At 42.8% G+C, this 14,644-nt stretch overlaps 1 protein-coding gene across 6 annotated transcripts in view; it reads left to right on the forward strand.

Annotated features, from left to right (window-relative positions):
* Positions 1 to 14,644, forward strand: part of TBC1D1 (TBC1 domain family member 1) — a 255,452-nt gene that overhangs the window by 89,258 nt on the left and 151,550 nt on the right. Inside the window, exon 1 of one of the 6 annotated variants that reach the window (XM_017883752.1) lies at positions 1 to 85. The exons of the other annotated variants lie outside the window; for them this stretch is intronic. Within the exon in view, the coding sequence (XP_017739241.1) occupies positions 56 to 85 (30 nt within the window). The 5' untranslated portion in view covers positions 1 to 55. The remainder of the gene's footprint in view (positions 86 to 14,644) is intronic. 6 annotated transcript variants of the gene reach the window in all.

The raw sequence follows: 14,644 nt of genomic DNA on the forward strand, positions 1-14,644 counted from the left end.
CTGGCGGCGGGAGTGAGCGGGAGCCGGCGGGCGAAGAGCCGCCGCCCGGCCCGCGATGTCACCATTGTTCAGCTGGGTGGCCAAGGTAGGCGGCGTCGGGCGGGCGCCAGTTACCGGAGCAGAGCGGCAGGCGCGGGGCTGGAACATTTGTAACCTTCGGGCCGGGCTGGGCCGGGCAGCTGGGTGGGCTAGGCGCGGCGGGGGGTGAGCGGCGGGCGCGACCAGGTCGTTAGCCGCGCGTTTCTCATTCATTAGTTTCCCGGATCCCTGTGGGGAGGACTAGCGAGGTAACGGCGCCCATTTCACAGTTGGGGAGACTGAGGTTGGACTTGGAGACCCCTGCGGAAGCCCGAACCCAGCGGGCGCCTCCTCCGGCCCCTGTTGCTCCCCGCGCCGCGTAGGTGCCGCTTGGTGCTCCCCGGCAGGGGACCTCGCGGATGTCGACCCCGCGTGTCTCCTTCGCGGGTGTCGCCCTCGTGTGTCTCCCTCGTAGATGTCGGCTTGCGCTGGGCCGCCTGGACTGGGCGCCGAGGATGCCCAAAGGCTGAAGCTGGTGCCCGCAAGGGGTGTCTGTCTTTCGTTTTTAACCCTCTGGTTTCAAAGGGCATGTTCTGAGGTCTGAGTTTTAAATAGAAGTTTTAAACTTTCCATTCCCACAAAGTTTTATTTTCAGAACATCAGCGCTTTCGAGATAACTGGGTGGTGCAAATTCAGGCCAGTTGCACTGTTGCTAACAGGAAGGCATTAGTGTAGATTTCCAGAGTTACCACCAGCTCGAGAACACAGTAGTAGCATCAATAGCATTCTTTTTATCCACTCCTGCAGTGCCAGGTGTCTGAATGTGTTTTAAAGGATGCGACCCTCCCTGCCTTGAAAGGCTCGCTGGTCGTTAGGGCATCTTGCTGTCACCCCATGAACTCAGTCCCTTGGCCGGGTCCTTCGCAGGGCGTGCTTCCTGTGTATGGCTGGTTGAGTAATAAGCTCACAAACTCGTTAGCCATTCTGGGAGACTTTACCAATTAATAATTTAATTAGGTGGTGGTTATATCTCCAGTTATGCAATGCTTTTATGGTATTATTTAATTACATTTTTATGAGTACCTGTTTGTGAGCAGGTATGGCTTTGCCTGTGATTTAAGTGACAAAATTGGAGACACAGAAACTAGATAACACCAGTTTTTAGATGGGCAAAAGTTTTTAGATAGATTTTCTTACTAGGTAAATAACATTCCATTAGAATCACTTCCTGAAACATAGCTGGTGGGAAAATGAGATGACTTTCAAAACGTTTTGAGTCATTAAAAGTGGTTTCGTACCGAAGAAAATTGGTAATACCTACACATTCTGGTTTGAACTGATAGCTAATTAGCTTTTATAAGTATCAGTAAATTTAAAAACTTTTTTGAAGTTTGAAAAGTAATTCAGTGTGTTGTCTGATTATATTTTACTTCCTCATCCTAGATTGAGGATTTGAGTCTACTTTTATATCATTATGCTTTTGTACTGTAAGGCCAAAGGGAGAAAAAAAAAACAAATCGCAACTCATTTTATTGCAAAACCAGTAAGAAGTAAATGTAAATTTTTAAAAACTTACTGCTAGTACTGTTTAAGTTTTACTTTTCCAGAACATATTTAGTAAGATGCTATTCATTGTGGGAGTGAGATGGATTTTTGTTTACTTTGGTACAGAGGAGACAGTGAAAACGCCCCGACAAAGCCTTATTTCAAAACCATCACAGACTTTTAGGACGATTGTTAGCCTTCTCCGAGTGTCAAATCATTAGAAAAATTTATATAGAGGAAATGTAGGCTGGTAGCTTAATTTGGATTCTGAATCTTGTTATTTCAAAATTACTATTTTTGAGACAGAGTCTCACTCTGTCACCTAGGCTGGAGTGCAGTGGTGCGATCTCAGCTCACTGCACCCTCCACCTCCCAGGTTCAAGCCATTCTTGTGTCTCAGCCTCCCCAGTAGCTGGAATTACAGGTGTGCGCCACCACGCCCAGCTAATTTTTGTATTTTCAGTAGAGATGGGGTTTTGCCATATTGGCCAGGCAGGTCTTGAACTCTTGGGCTCAAGTAATGCACCGGCCTCGGCCTCCCAAAGTGCTGGGATTACAGGTGTGAGCCACCGCACCCGGCCTAAAAATTACTATTTCAATTACAGGACAACAGCGAAAAACTATTAAATGTTTTGGAGCAAATTCCTGTATACCTCTTAGCATACATTTTTAAAATGTGATTTTTTAATATTTCATTTCCTCTAGGTGGTGCAGCCATTACAAATTATATCCTGAAATTGAATGATTTTTATAGATAACATGTTATCTTGTGAAAGATTTTAGAACATGAAATTACTCTTTGGAAGTTCATTTCTTGGAGTTATAGACTAAGAATGATATTCTATGGAACTGATGTGGTTTACGGTGAAGAGGCAAGTCATTAACATACTTTACATTACAAACTAGGTAATATCCTAAAGACAAAGACAAAAGGTGTAGATAATACACACAATGTGAATAATCCTGAAGTTGTTATATTTGACTTCAGAATGCCCCTTCAGAAACACACAGCTGCACATGAGCACAGGCCTCACACAAACACCTGCACATCCAGTTATGCAGCTGACTTTCTTTTTCCTTTTTCATTTTGACCTTTGCAACTGCAGCTGAACACCTGGTAGCGAAGGAGAAGGGCTGGGCGTCAGTTGATTCACATGGATACCTGAGCATGGATGTGTTTTTCTTGCGCAATGCATTATTATTGTGTGTGTATTGAATGTGTAGAGTGGGCAATTTCATGACGTAGGAATAAAGCCAAAACGGAAGAGTTTTATTTTAAAGAGATTATTTCTTAAAGAAGAAAGAAAAACATGAGATGACTTTAAAAAAAAATTGGACGTGATCTGGAACTTTAGGGCAGGTGTGCATTGTGTCAAGAATGTGGCTGGGCTTTATAGCAGTGTGATTTCTTGATTAGTCTTTCACTGGGGACACTTGACTTTTTACACAGTTTATACATAAAACTGAACTTTTCAAGCTTTGTGATTTTCATAGTAAACTCACAGATGTCCCCAACAACCTGGCAGTTTTGAGTATATCTACTGTTTCTATGCCTCCATGTATCTGTTAGTCAAAACTAACTACAGCAGAACTGCCAAGTAACTTTCAGAATTTATTTGGATTTGCACCTGCTTATAAAGTTTGTAGCTGAGATTATTGCTGTTACTTCAAGTTAGTAGATTTTAAATATACATACGTCAGTTTATGAGAAAAAATGGAAAATGAGAACTAAATATAGCCAAGTTTGCTGTGTTTCAAATCCAAGTTCAGTTTCTTATAGTTTATGGTGTGTATTAAGTATTTAGTTTATGAATAAAGTATTTAACTGTGTATGTAATGCATTAATAAGGCATTTAACTGTATATTTTCCAGTGCTCATTCAACAAGTGTTTATTAGTACTTTTTGTATATAAGCAGTGTTTATGTCCTGGAGGAGTTCACTCTCCACAATAGATTATCCTTTAAAAAGTGTGCACCCTGAAGATTTATAAATTAAATATTTAAAGATGCATTAAAAAAGGAATCTTTTTTTTTTTTTTTGACACTGAGTCTCTCTCTGTTACCCAGGCTGGTGTGCAGTGGCACGATCTCGGCTCACTGCAACCTCTGCTTCCTGGGTTCAAGTGCTCCTCCCACCTCAGCCTGCCTAGTAGCTGGGACTACAGGCATATGCCACCATGCCTAGCTAATTTTTGTGTTTTTAGTAGAGACGGGGATTCACCATGTTGGTCAGGCTGGTCTTGAACTCCTGACCTCAAGTGATCTGCCCACCTTGGCCTCCCAAAATGTTGGGATTACAGGCGTGAGCCCTTGTGTCCAGCCCACAGAATCCTTTTGTAAAGCAAGTAACTGATTGCTAATTAATATTTTATGTAAAATCAGGTTTTCCATATTTGGGCATTATTTAAAACATTGGTTTATAGCCACCATTCATTCAACAAGTCATTTAACAAATGTGTTCAATGCAGATATTTACAGATAGCCTATCTATATTAGGTACTATTTGAGGAGCTGGGGATTTAGCAACAGACAGGCAGACCAGGTTCCTGTTTTTATGGTATTCTAGATGGGAGATATAGCAAAGCAGTAAGCAAATAGATGAACAAGATTATTTGGGATGGTGGTCAGTGCTAGGAAGAGAAGTAAGAGTGGCTCCGGGGTGGGGTGGTGCAGGGGTGGCATTCCATATGACTGGTGAGAGGGCAGTAAAAATGCTCCAAGCAGGCCACAGGGAGAAGGGAGGTGTGGCTGGAATACTTCCAGCGGGTTGCATAGCACTGGCCTCTAGGTAGGAAGGGTAAGGTGGGCCAGGCTGTTTATGACTCCGTAGGCTTAGAATGGGGTTTGGATTTGCTTTTAAGTGTAGTCAGAAGCCATTAAAGGTGTGGAAGGGAGGAGTGATGTCAGCTGATGTGTATTTCGGAGGGAAGCGGAAGGACCACTTAGGAGGTGGTTTTGGTTCAGTCAGGAGGTGATATTGGTAGCTTGGACCTCAGTAATAAAAAAGGAATACCAGTGGATAGTCATTGTCCTTTATATTTTGAAATGATGTGACCCAGTGGCTTTGCTATCTTGTTTGTCTGTGTTTGGTGCAAATAACCGAGTAACTAATTGCTGTTTATATGTTGAGTATAAGTACAACTTGCCCTTCCATCATCTCTTCCTTCTAAACAAAGCTTTCATGCAAAGTTCTGTCCTGACTCTGGTCTTATTTATTTACCTTTGAGGTTTCCTGCAGACTGGACCAGCCCACCTTGGGTGCCTGTAGGCCGCAGGAGTTGTCCTTCTGTTTACCAGCACACAGCACAGCAGCCTTCCTATGTAAGGTGTGAATCTAGACTAGAGCAAATATTTAGGCAACAATTTTCTTGTGTTGCTTGAAGTCAGTCCAGTGTTGGTTTATCCTTGATGTGTGTCCTAGGTTAATGTGATGTATTGTTTAAAAAATTTTTTTTCTTCTGTAGACTCATATTACATTTTATTAGTGGATGCTTGAGTTTAATAAGGGGGGAGGGTAAACTCCTTCTTGTCATAGTCAAACCATTTCTTGAATTTGAAAAATTTGCTGCCTCGGCTAAGCAAAGCTGGTATAACCCTGACCAGGATTTCAGCAGAGTTCCTGTGGAGCTCTTTTTATCTGGTAGTGGTGGCAGCTGTGCTTTGTGCTTTGGGAACTCTAGTTGCTTAGAGTGTGCCAGGAACTTGGGCGTAGGTTGGTTGTACTGACAGAGAATGGAGGAAAGCAGGGATAGAAATCCCACCTAATCCACAAATAGAACACAGTCCAGAGCAATGCCCAGTGAGAAAAAAAGCTGATTAAAGTATAATTTGTTTCCTTAGAAAATTCTTTAAACTGATCTTAGCCTATGTATGTTTGTCCCCTGTTCTTCTGTTTCTATCAAAACTCTCCTCATCCTTTATTCCTTTCCTAAAGCACCTCTGATTAATCATTCATTCATTGGACGAATGTACTAAGCAGGGCAGAGAATAACGGGAAGGGCAGGGTGTGCTGGGCAGTTGGAGTAGCATATGCTAAGGCTTTGAGCCCCCTTGGTGGAGCTGCAGTCACAGGAGGTTGGTGGGGCTGGAACGAGACTGCTGGTGGGAGTAGCAGAGGTGAATGGGGACCAGGATGAGCATGGCATACAGACCCCTTTGGTATTTTATTCTGGAGCAATGAAGACCTGTTAGGTACCAAATAGGTACCAAAGCTGATCTTTCCCCAAACTCTTTTTTTTTTTTTTTTTTTTTTCCAGACGGAGTCTCACTCTGTGGCCAGGCTGGAGTGCAGTGGCACGATCTTGGCTCCCTCTGCCTCCCTCCGCCTCCCAGGCTCAAGTGATTCTCCTGCCTCAGCCTCCCGAGTAGCTGGGATTACAGGCAGGCGCCACCACACCGAGCTAATTTTGTATTTTAGTAGAAACGGGGTTTCACCATGTTGGCCAGGATGGTCTCGATCTCCTGACCTTGTGATCCACCTGCCTCGGCCTCCCAAAGTGCTGGGATTATAGACGTGAGCCACTGTGCCCGGTCCTCCCCAAACTCTTATAGTTGCGTATTTTCTTCTGTATGGTGCTTGGTGTGCAGTGACCACACTGTGCCCAACTGCTGCTTCTTCCCTTTTTTTTTTTATACGCTTTTTTAGAGCAGTTGTAGGTTTATAGCAAAATTGAGTGGAAGTTACAGAGATTTCCCATATAGCCGCTGTCCCCACTCATGCACAGTATTCCCAGTTATTATCATCACCAGAATGGTGCATTTGTTACAACTGATGAATCTATATTGACATATGATTATCACACAGAGTCCATCGTTTACATTAGGGTTCACTATTGGTGATGTACATTCTACAGGTTTGGATAAATGTATAATGACATGTATCCAGCATTATAATATCATAACAGAGTAGTTTCATTGCCCTACCAGTCCTCTGTGATCGATTCATCCCTCCCTTCCCAGGAGCCTTTGGCAACCCACTAATCTTCATACTATCTATAGAGAATGTATATATAGTTCTGCCTATAGAGAATGTCATGTAGTTGGAATCATACACAGTGTATGTGTAGCCTTTTCAGATTGACTTCTTTCACTGAGTATATGCATTTAAGTTTCCTGTGTGCTTTTTTTTTTTTAAATGGCTTGATAGTTCATTTTTTAGTGCTGAATAATATTCATTGCCTGGATGTACCACAGTTGATCCATTCACCCACAGAAGGACATCTTGGTTGCTTCCAAGTTTTAGCAATTACGAGTAAAGCTACTGTGAACATCTCTGTGTAGTTTTCTGTGTGGATATGAGTTTTCAGTTCCTTTGAGTAGATATCGAGAAGTATGATTGCTAGATTGTAATGTAAGAATACGTTTGTTTTTGTGAGAAGCACTCAACTGCTTTTCAAAGTGCCTGTACCATTTTGTTTTGCCATCAACAATGAATGAAAATTTCCTTTGCTCCTTATAGGCATTTGATGTTGTATTCTGGAATTTGGTTGTTCTAATAGGTATGTCGTGGTACCTCATGGATGTTTTAATTTATGTTTGTCTAATGACAGCTGATGTTGTCCTACTCCCTTTCTTTTGATTAACTTCTAAGGAGTAGAACCAATGTTAGGCTAGGCGTGTTGGCTCACGCCTGTGATCCCAGCACTTTGGGAGGCTGAGGCAGGTGATCACTTGAGGCCAGGAGTTTGAGACCAGTCTGGCCAACATGGCAAAACCCTGTCTCTAGAAAAATACAAAAATTAGCTGGGTGTGGTGGTGTGCAGCTGTAATCCCAGCTACTTGGGAGGCTAAGGCACGAGAATTGCTAGAGTCTGGGAGGCAGAGGTTATAGTGAGCCAAGATTGTGCCACTGCACTTTAGCCTGGGTGACAGAGCGAGACCCTGTCTCAAAAAAAAAAAAAAAGGAAATATTAGTGCTTTTGAATTTTATTTTATAATGCACGGTAATATTCAAGAACATCTGTACAACCTATAAGAAAACCTTTATTTGGTTATATTTATGATATATATATTTTCTTGAGACGGAGTCTCGCTCTGTTGCCCAGGCTAGAGTGCAGTGGCGTGATCTCGGCTCACTGCAACCTCAGCCTGCCAGGTTCCAGCAATTCTCTTGCCTCAGCCTCCCGAGTAGCTGAGACTACAGGCACACGCCACCATGCCTGGCTAATTTTTTTGTATTTTGGGTAGCTTGCAGTTTAGTGGGGAGAGGGAGACCTATGGAGATAATTTAATTTTAATGTGATATGTGCACAAATAATCACTCTGCTGGGATTTTGGAGGAGACTAGAAGATGAGGTCTGAGTGAAGTCAAGGGTAATTGTAGGTCATTGATGTGGTAGATTATGAAAAGGAATAGTTAGGAAATACTACCGGTAGTTTTCTAGCATGTTTCAGAATGGAGTCGGGGTTGCTTTTCAACTGTTTGCCTTGTTTTTGAGACCACTGATTTTTAACCTTGGGGAAGGCACATCACTTTAAATAAATTACTCAGACCTTTTTTCATACCAGCACTGCCTAGGGCCCACAAATACCTGTGGGTAATTGTGGCTTAGGGTGGTGGTCATTCTAGTAGCATTTAGTAATGCAGTTATGGTGTAACCAGAATGTCATCTTGAATGTAATTCCATTCATTCTTTTCTACATGGGGAACTGATACTCAGAGCGATGAAGTAACTTGATTTGAACGAAATCACACAGCTAGTTTGTGGCAGAACTTAAAAAGTTCTTGGACACCTGTTTTTGATGTATGTTGTTAATATTGCTCTGCTGATTTGTTTGCACTTTCATCTTCAAAATGTTTTACTAAAATCGAAACTATGCACATCTATCAAACAATATATTGTATTTCAGAACACTATTTATTTATATTTTTGAGATGGAGTCTTGCTCTGTTGCCCAGGCTGGAGTGCAGTGGTGCAATCTCGGCTCATTGCAACCTCTGCCTCCCGGGGTCAAGTGATTCTCCTGCCTCAGCCTCTTGAGTAGCTGGGACTACAGGCACAAGCCACCATGACTGGCTAATTTTTGTATTTTTAGTAGAGATGGGGTTTCGTCATGTTGGCCAGGTTGGTCTTGAACTCCTGACCTCAAGTGATATGCCTGCCTGGGCCTCCCAAAGTGCTGTAATTACAGGCCTGAGCCACTGTGCCTGACCCATAATACTTGATTTAACCACTTGATGAGTGTATTCTTGCAAATTTCAGGTCAAGATGCCTGCAGGGAAATGAGCAAAGAGAGGAAGGCTGAGTAGTCTGGTTGGGGTGGGTGGGGATATTTTGATATGTGAAGGGTGTCTCAGCAGCCTGGGAGGACCAACCAGTTGTGTTAACTGTGCAAGAAGAAGCACAGCCTGAGTATTTGAAGAGAGTGGAAGTTGCCAATGTCTAATGTGGCTGTTTAGCTCCCTAGCACTGGGCTATCCTGACCCACCTATTCACTGAGTGCTTCTGTTTCTGGGAAGGCATCCTCTAGAAGATGGGATAGGTGTGTGTAATGGATCTCTTCCCTCTAATATGAGAGATTGACTTTGCTCAGAAAAACATCACCTGCAAAGGGCATTTAATAGAAGGGACAGTTATATTAGCATGAATAACATAAGGGAGGAGATGATTATATTTTTGAGAACTTTATTTGTGCCAACCATTGTGTTAGGAGTAGTCAAGTCTCATAATTAATTTAATTCTTAAAATAATTGTGGCAGTAGTGGTATTATTTCCTCCTTCCACTTTTTTTTTTTTTTTTTTTTTTGCAGAAAAGAAATATGAAGAAACTGAAGTTCAGAAAGTCTCGGTACCTTATCCTAGCTATTAAGATTAAAACTCGACTTGTTTGGCTCTAAATTCATATTTTATCTGTTGTACCTGCATTATCTCTGTAACAGAGGGATTACAACACATGTTCAGGATGCGAAACAAGGGCAGCAGAGCTTAGAAAAATATCTTGTTCCACTGAGAAACTGAACTATTTTCCCCTTTCTTAGGTGAGAGACATAAAACATTCAACTAATCTGCTTTTAAAAATAGATACACCATATTGAAACTATACAAGAAGTGTAACATTTTTTTTTAAATCCCTGAATTTTGTGATGTTCTCAGTTAGGGAGAGAAGGAAACAGGAAATAAGAGAAAAATCACATAGAAGATTGAAGGTGAAGATTGGGAGGAGGTTCAGACAATTGAATGATAGACTGAAAGAGGTCAGTTTTGAGTGGCCACATGAGATTGCATTTCATCGTTGACTTGAGTTGTGGATTTTAGAGTGTTTTCACTTGTTCTCTGATATTCTTTTCAAAGTACCGCAGTACCATGTTTCATAGTGATTCAGCTTACCTGGAAAGTTCTCTTTAGGAGTTGATTCTGCATAGACTCTCTAGAGCATCATACTGTGGATGTTTTATCAGCCTATAGATAGCACACTAGGCAGGCAATAGCAGGCGTGGGGTGCAGGTCCTGGTGTGCTCTGTGTTTGCTGTTTAGCCTTGGCTAGGTGACATGGGAAAGATGATCAATGCCAGCTGCCCATCAGGTAGCCTTGTTTGGCATCAGATGAGCTGATGTAAGTGCATGTAAACTGTCAAGCACTCTTTAGGATGAGCTTGTCTAGGAACAGCAGGGTGTAGCTACATGTTTCCAATACATTTTTTGGCCTAGGGCAAGTTATGCTTGCCTGGGCCTCAGTCCTTGATCTATAAAATGAGAACATTGTGTTAAATGATTGCTACAGTTGTATTCAATTCAGAATCTGTGTCTCTGTGACTGCAAGTCAAGCCAACTATCTTAGATTGTCTACCTCTGATAAGGAGGAAAGGGCCCATGGAATCATTGGTCTAGGTCCGATCTCTCCACCCTGTTACCAGTGGAGGTATGACCTTAAGTAAGTTATTTTTTTTCTCTAGACATGAATATGTTCATCCATTAAAAGGGGGATAAGAAATATCTATCATCCAAGCTGTTGACAATTTATCCACATAACCCACTTAGTACCCGTGAACCATCATCATCATTGAATTTAGGGGTGGAGAAAGACTTTTGTAGTTGCTTAGCTGTATTCCCTCTTTTTAAGGATGAAGAAAGACGAAGCGTACTACAGGTGAGATGTCTTTCCCAAAGCCACAGCTAAGATCCAAACAGAGCTCTTTGCACCACCTGGCACTCATTCAAATGGAAACTAAAAACAAAATTTGAAGCACCCCAACTGACCGAGGGACCACCCCTCCTCAGTCAAGGGCATTCCAAAGAAACCTGAAAACTCATTCAGGTCACCTGAAAACTCGTTCAGGTCGTGATGGGAAAGGGGACATGCTTCATTATACCTTCCTCTCTCTGGAATTCAGGCACAACTGACCAGTGTAAACATTAAAACAGAGATCTTAAGACTGCCAAAACAGATCTCAAATTCCAGCCTAACTCTAGTCTAACATCACATGACAGATAGCAGGCCCTGAAAGAAACTGAAATATTTTACCACAAAATATATTTCTTTGGCATATTTTGAAATGGCCCTGGAAAGCTGTCTCTTGTGGGGAAAATCTACATTCTCTAAAGAATTCCCTTCACTTTCCAGATCTTTTCCCTGTACCAGGAGAGAATTAACTAAGAGTCTGGCACATTTTTTGTTAGGTCTGATGAGCTTGCTACCTGGAGGCCTCACCTACATGATAAAAACCTTGGTGTTTACCCAGGTTATGACCTTGTCTTAACGTACACACTTATTTCTATTGATTCCACATCTTTAAGTAATAACGCTTTCAACTAATTGCCACTCAGAAACTCTTTGAATCCACCTATGACTTGGAACTTCCCCTCCACCTTCAAGTTGTCCTACCTTTCCAGACCAAACCAATGTATACCTTACATATATTGATTGATGTCTTATGTCTCCCTAAAATGTTTAAACCAAGCTATAGCCCCGATCACCTTGAGCACATGTTCTCAGGACCTCCTGGGATTATGTCATGGGTCGTGGTCCTCACATCTGGCTCAGAATAAATCTCTTTAAATGTTTTACAGAGATTGATTCTTTTCGCTGGCACTAATATTTAGACTCTTTCTGTTGTTCTAGCACATTCTGCATGAATGAAACATAAACCCTGGTCCCTAGTACCGAACAAGAGCAAACTGCTTTCTTCAGGCCACAAGTCACTTAGATCAGTTAAGGGGAAAATGGGGGAGAGAGGATGACATGGGCTTCTGCCACCAGCAGCCTGTGTGACCTTGCCCAAGGTCACGACTCTGTGCCTTTAGTTCCCCTTCCCTGAAATAGGCATAGGGAGGGACTCCTTGACAGTTCCTGGTCTTTTTCATCTCTCGAAGTGCAGCGAAGAATTTCTTCACAGCTAAGGCTGTTAGACTCCAGAAAATAGTTTGCCAACCAGAGACATAGAGTTTCCAATTTTGGAATACTTTAAAAATAGGAAGGAAGTTTATTTGTTTAGCAGAATTTATAATTGTAGGACTGCCCAAGGCAGAGAATTAGCCAAATGGTATTTTGCGGAAGTTCTTTTAAAGGGTGGGCCCAAAGGAAACCAGTCATTAGGTGGAAATAAACTGTCATATTTTTGAGACATTATTTGCTTAGAGACATTTACGCTGGTCTATTGTGACAGTCTCTATTGTGTTAGGCTTTTAATGTAAGTTTCCAAGTTTAAAATGTTAGAGCAAGTGTCCAATCCACGGCCTGTGGGCTGCATACAGGCCAGGATGGTTTTGAATGTGGCCCAAAAAAGATTCATAAACTTTCATTAAAACATTATGAGTTTTTTTTTAAAGCTAATCAACTATCATTAGTGTTAATGTATTTTACATGTGGGCCAAGACAGTTCTTCCAATGTGGCCCAGGGAAGCCGAAAGATTGGATACCCCTGTGTTAGAACTTGTAAAATTTGACTTCAGAAACACAAACCAAAAGCCCGCTTATGAGTAAGGAGTTTGTGGCCCCTTGTGTACTGTTTATTAATCAATTAATTGTATTATAAGCATGAGATATTGCTAGTACATCTAGGGCTAAAGCCTTCTTATGGTTCCAAAAAAAGCTGTATTCCTGAATTTCCAGGTGAAGGGAAGGGATTCTCCTTCCATTTCCAGAACTATGTGAATGTAATACATAGGGATTTATATTGCACTTGTGTTTCAGTAAAAGCAACCCTTCAAGCCTGTGCCATCCAGTTTTGGTGTAACTGAAAGAACATCATACCAACGTTTGATTTTTGTCAGTTCTCTAGTGTGTAAATCAGCTGAGATTGTGGTCTCTGGATATTTTTCCCCAAGGAAAGAGCTTGATGTACAAGACCACCAGACCACACAACTCTGTATTTGTTTTGCAATAACTACACTACCTGGGGGAGTAGTGTGGTGTTTCCAGACATTCTTGGTCAGGAAATCTGGCCGCTTCAAGCTCGGTGTTGATCACAATCTATTTCTTGTGCCTCTACTCTGTGTCAGCACTTGAGACACAACTGCCAGGACGAGAGAGACCCAGCTGCTGACCTGGGGCGGGGTTGGGTTGGGGGAAGGTGGTGAAGGCAGTCACAGGGTCGGCCTGCTGGAAAGCAGGTGGAGAACTGTAAACCTGAGTAGCCCCTTGGTATACAGAGGTAATAATTTCCCAAATATAGTAAATCCCACTTTACAACCTCACTGTTAATTTTGATCAGGGATAAGTAGAACTGATTGTACACTGTTAACTTATCGTCCTTCTCAAAAACATCGTTTTTATTCTGGGTGCCAGAGATTTGGCTTGGGTGTGGGTGTTAAGCAAGGTCCACAGTGTCCTGGAGTACCTCTCCGCCGATCTGGGGGCTCTTTAAACCTAACAAGTTTTTGTGCTAATCCTGACTGAACAGATGGAGGCAGTGGAGCCCAGCTGGCCTGTCACTATGGGGCAGAGGGTGACTCTACCCTCAAGCCCTGCATGAAGACCCCAGGGTGGGCACCACAGCCCTTTACAGTCACTTAGCACCGACTGCTCAACATGACCGTGCAGACCTGGTAAGGCTTGTGAGTTTCAGAGAATCCCTGCACGTCCCTGGAAATGTGGGCAGTGGCGGCTCTTCTCTCCCTCTCTTTTTTTAAATTTAGTGGGCTTAGAGGTTTTAGCCTAATAAGGAAATTTCACACAGGACGATTTTATCCCAATTAAAAGCAAATCATAGGGACCCGGTGTGACCTAAAAAACCAGTCCTTACTGGGGAGGTCTAGTTGTGTCTAGCCTGGCTCTGTGACCAGATACCAGCCATTCCAGCCTCCTGTGGCTGCATTTCATCCCAGAAGTGAGTAAGTTGAGTGAGTGATTCAAAGGTCCCATCCAGGGGGTGACAAAGAATATTGCAGGTGGAAGAAACTGCATAAGCAAAGGCATGGAGGTGGAAACCCAAATGTACAGAGATTTAGGAGGTGTGTTTGAAACATGTTTGGTACAAACGGAACTTACAGAAAAGCCTGGTGAAATAAGGCAGGAAGAGTTGAGTGGAGCGCCATCAGTGGGAGACCCTGAGGGTTAGCAGGACTGTATTTGTTCTGGTAGAGATTGCAGAGGAACCCTAGAAGGTTTGTGAGCAGGAGGCTGACTCCATCAGACATGTGTTTCCAGAAGATCAGGCTGTGCTGAATAGCAGGATGGATGTAGGGAGATGCCAGAGGCGGCAGAGGAGAGGTCTTGCTGGGGTCTGGCTGAAGCAAGTGCAGGCCCGGACCAGTGCTTGAGGTTTTGGGCTCATGGTGAGAGAATATGCACTCAAAGAGCTGAAGGAAAGAGGGAGTAAGGAGAAAGAAGAGCAGAAGCCCCTTTCCAGGTTTTGAGCCCAGTTACCTCGAAGGCATTTGGGAAACAAGGAAGTAGGAAGAAAGGCCTATTTTAAGGAAAAGAGAATGAGCTTGATGTGGATATTTTAAGGTCAAGGACTAGAAGTCTGGTGATTCTTTTTCTTTTTTTCTTTTTTTGGAGATAGAATCTCACTCTGTCCCCTAGGCTGGAGTGCAGTGGCACGATCTCAGCTCACTGCAACCTTCACCTCCTGGATTCAAGTGATTCTCCTGCCTCAGCCTCTGGAGTAGCCGGGATTATGGGCGTGCACCACCATGTCCAG

The sequence above is a fragment of the Rhinopithecus bieti genome, unplaced genomic scaffold, assembly GCF_001698545.2.
Source record: "Rhinopithecus bieti isolate Rb0 unplaced genomic scaffold, ASM169854v2 scaffold_13349, whole genome shotgun sequence".
Taxonomy (NCBI): Eukaryota; Metazoa; Chordata; class Mammalia; order Primates; family Cercopithecidae; genus Rhinopithecus; species Rhinopithecus bieti.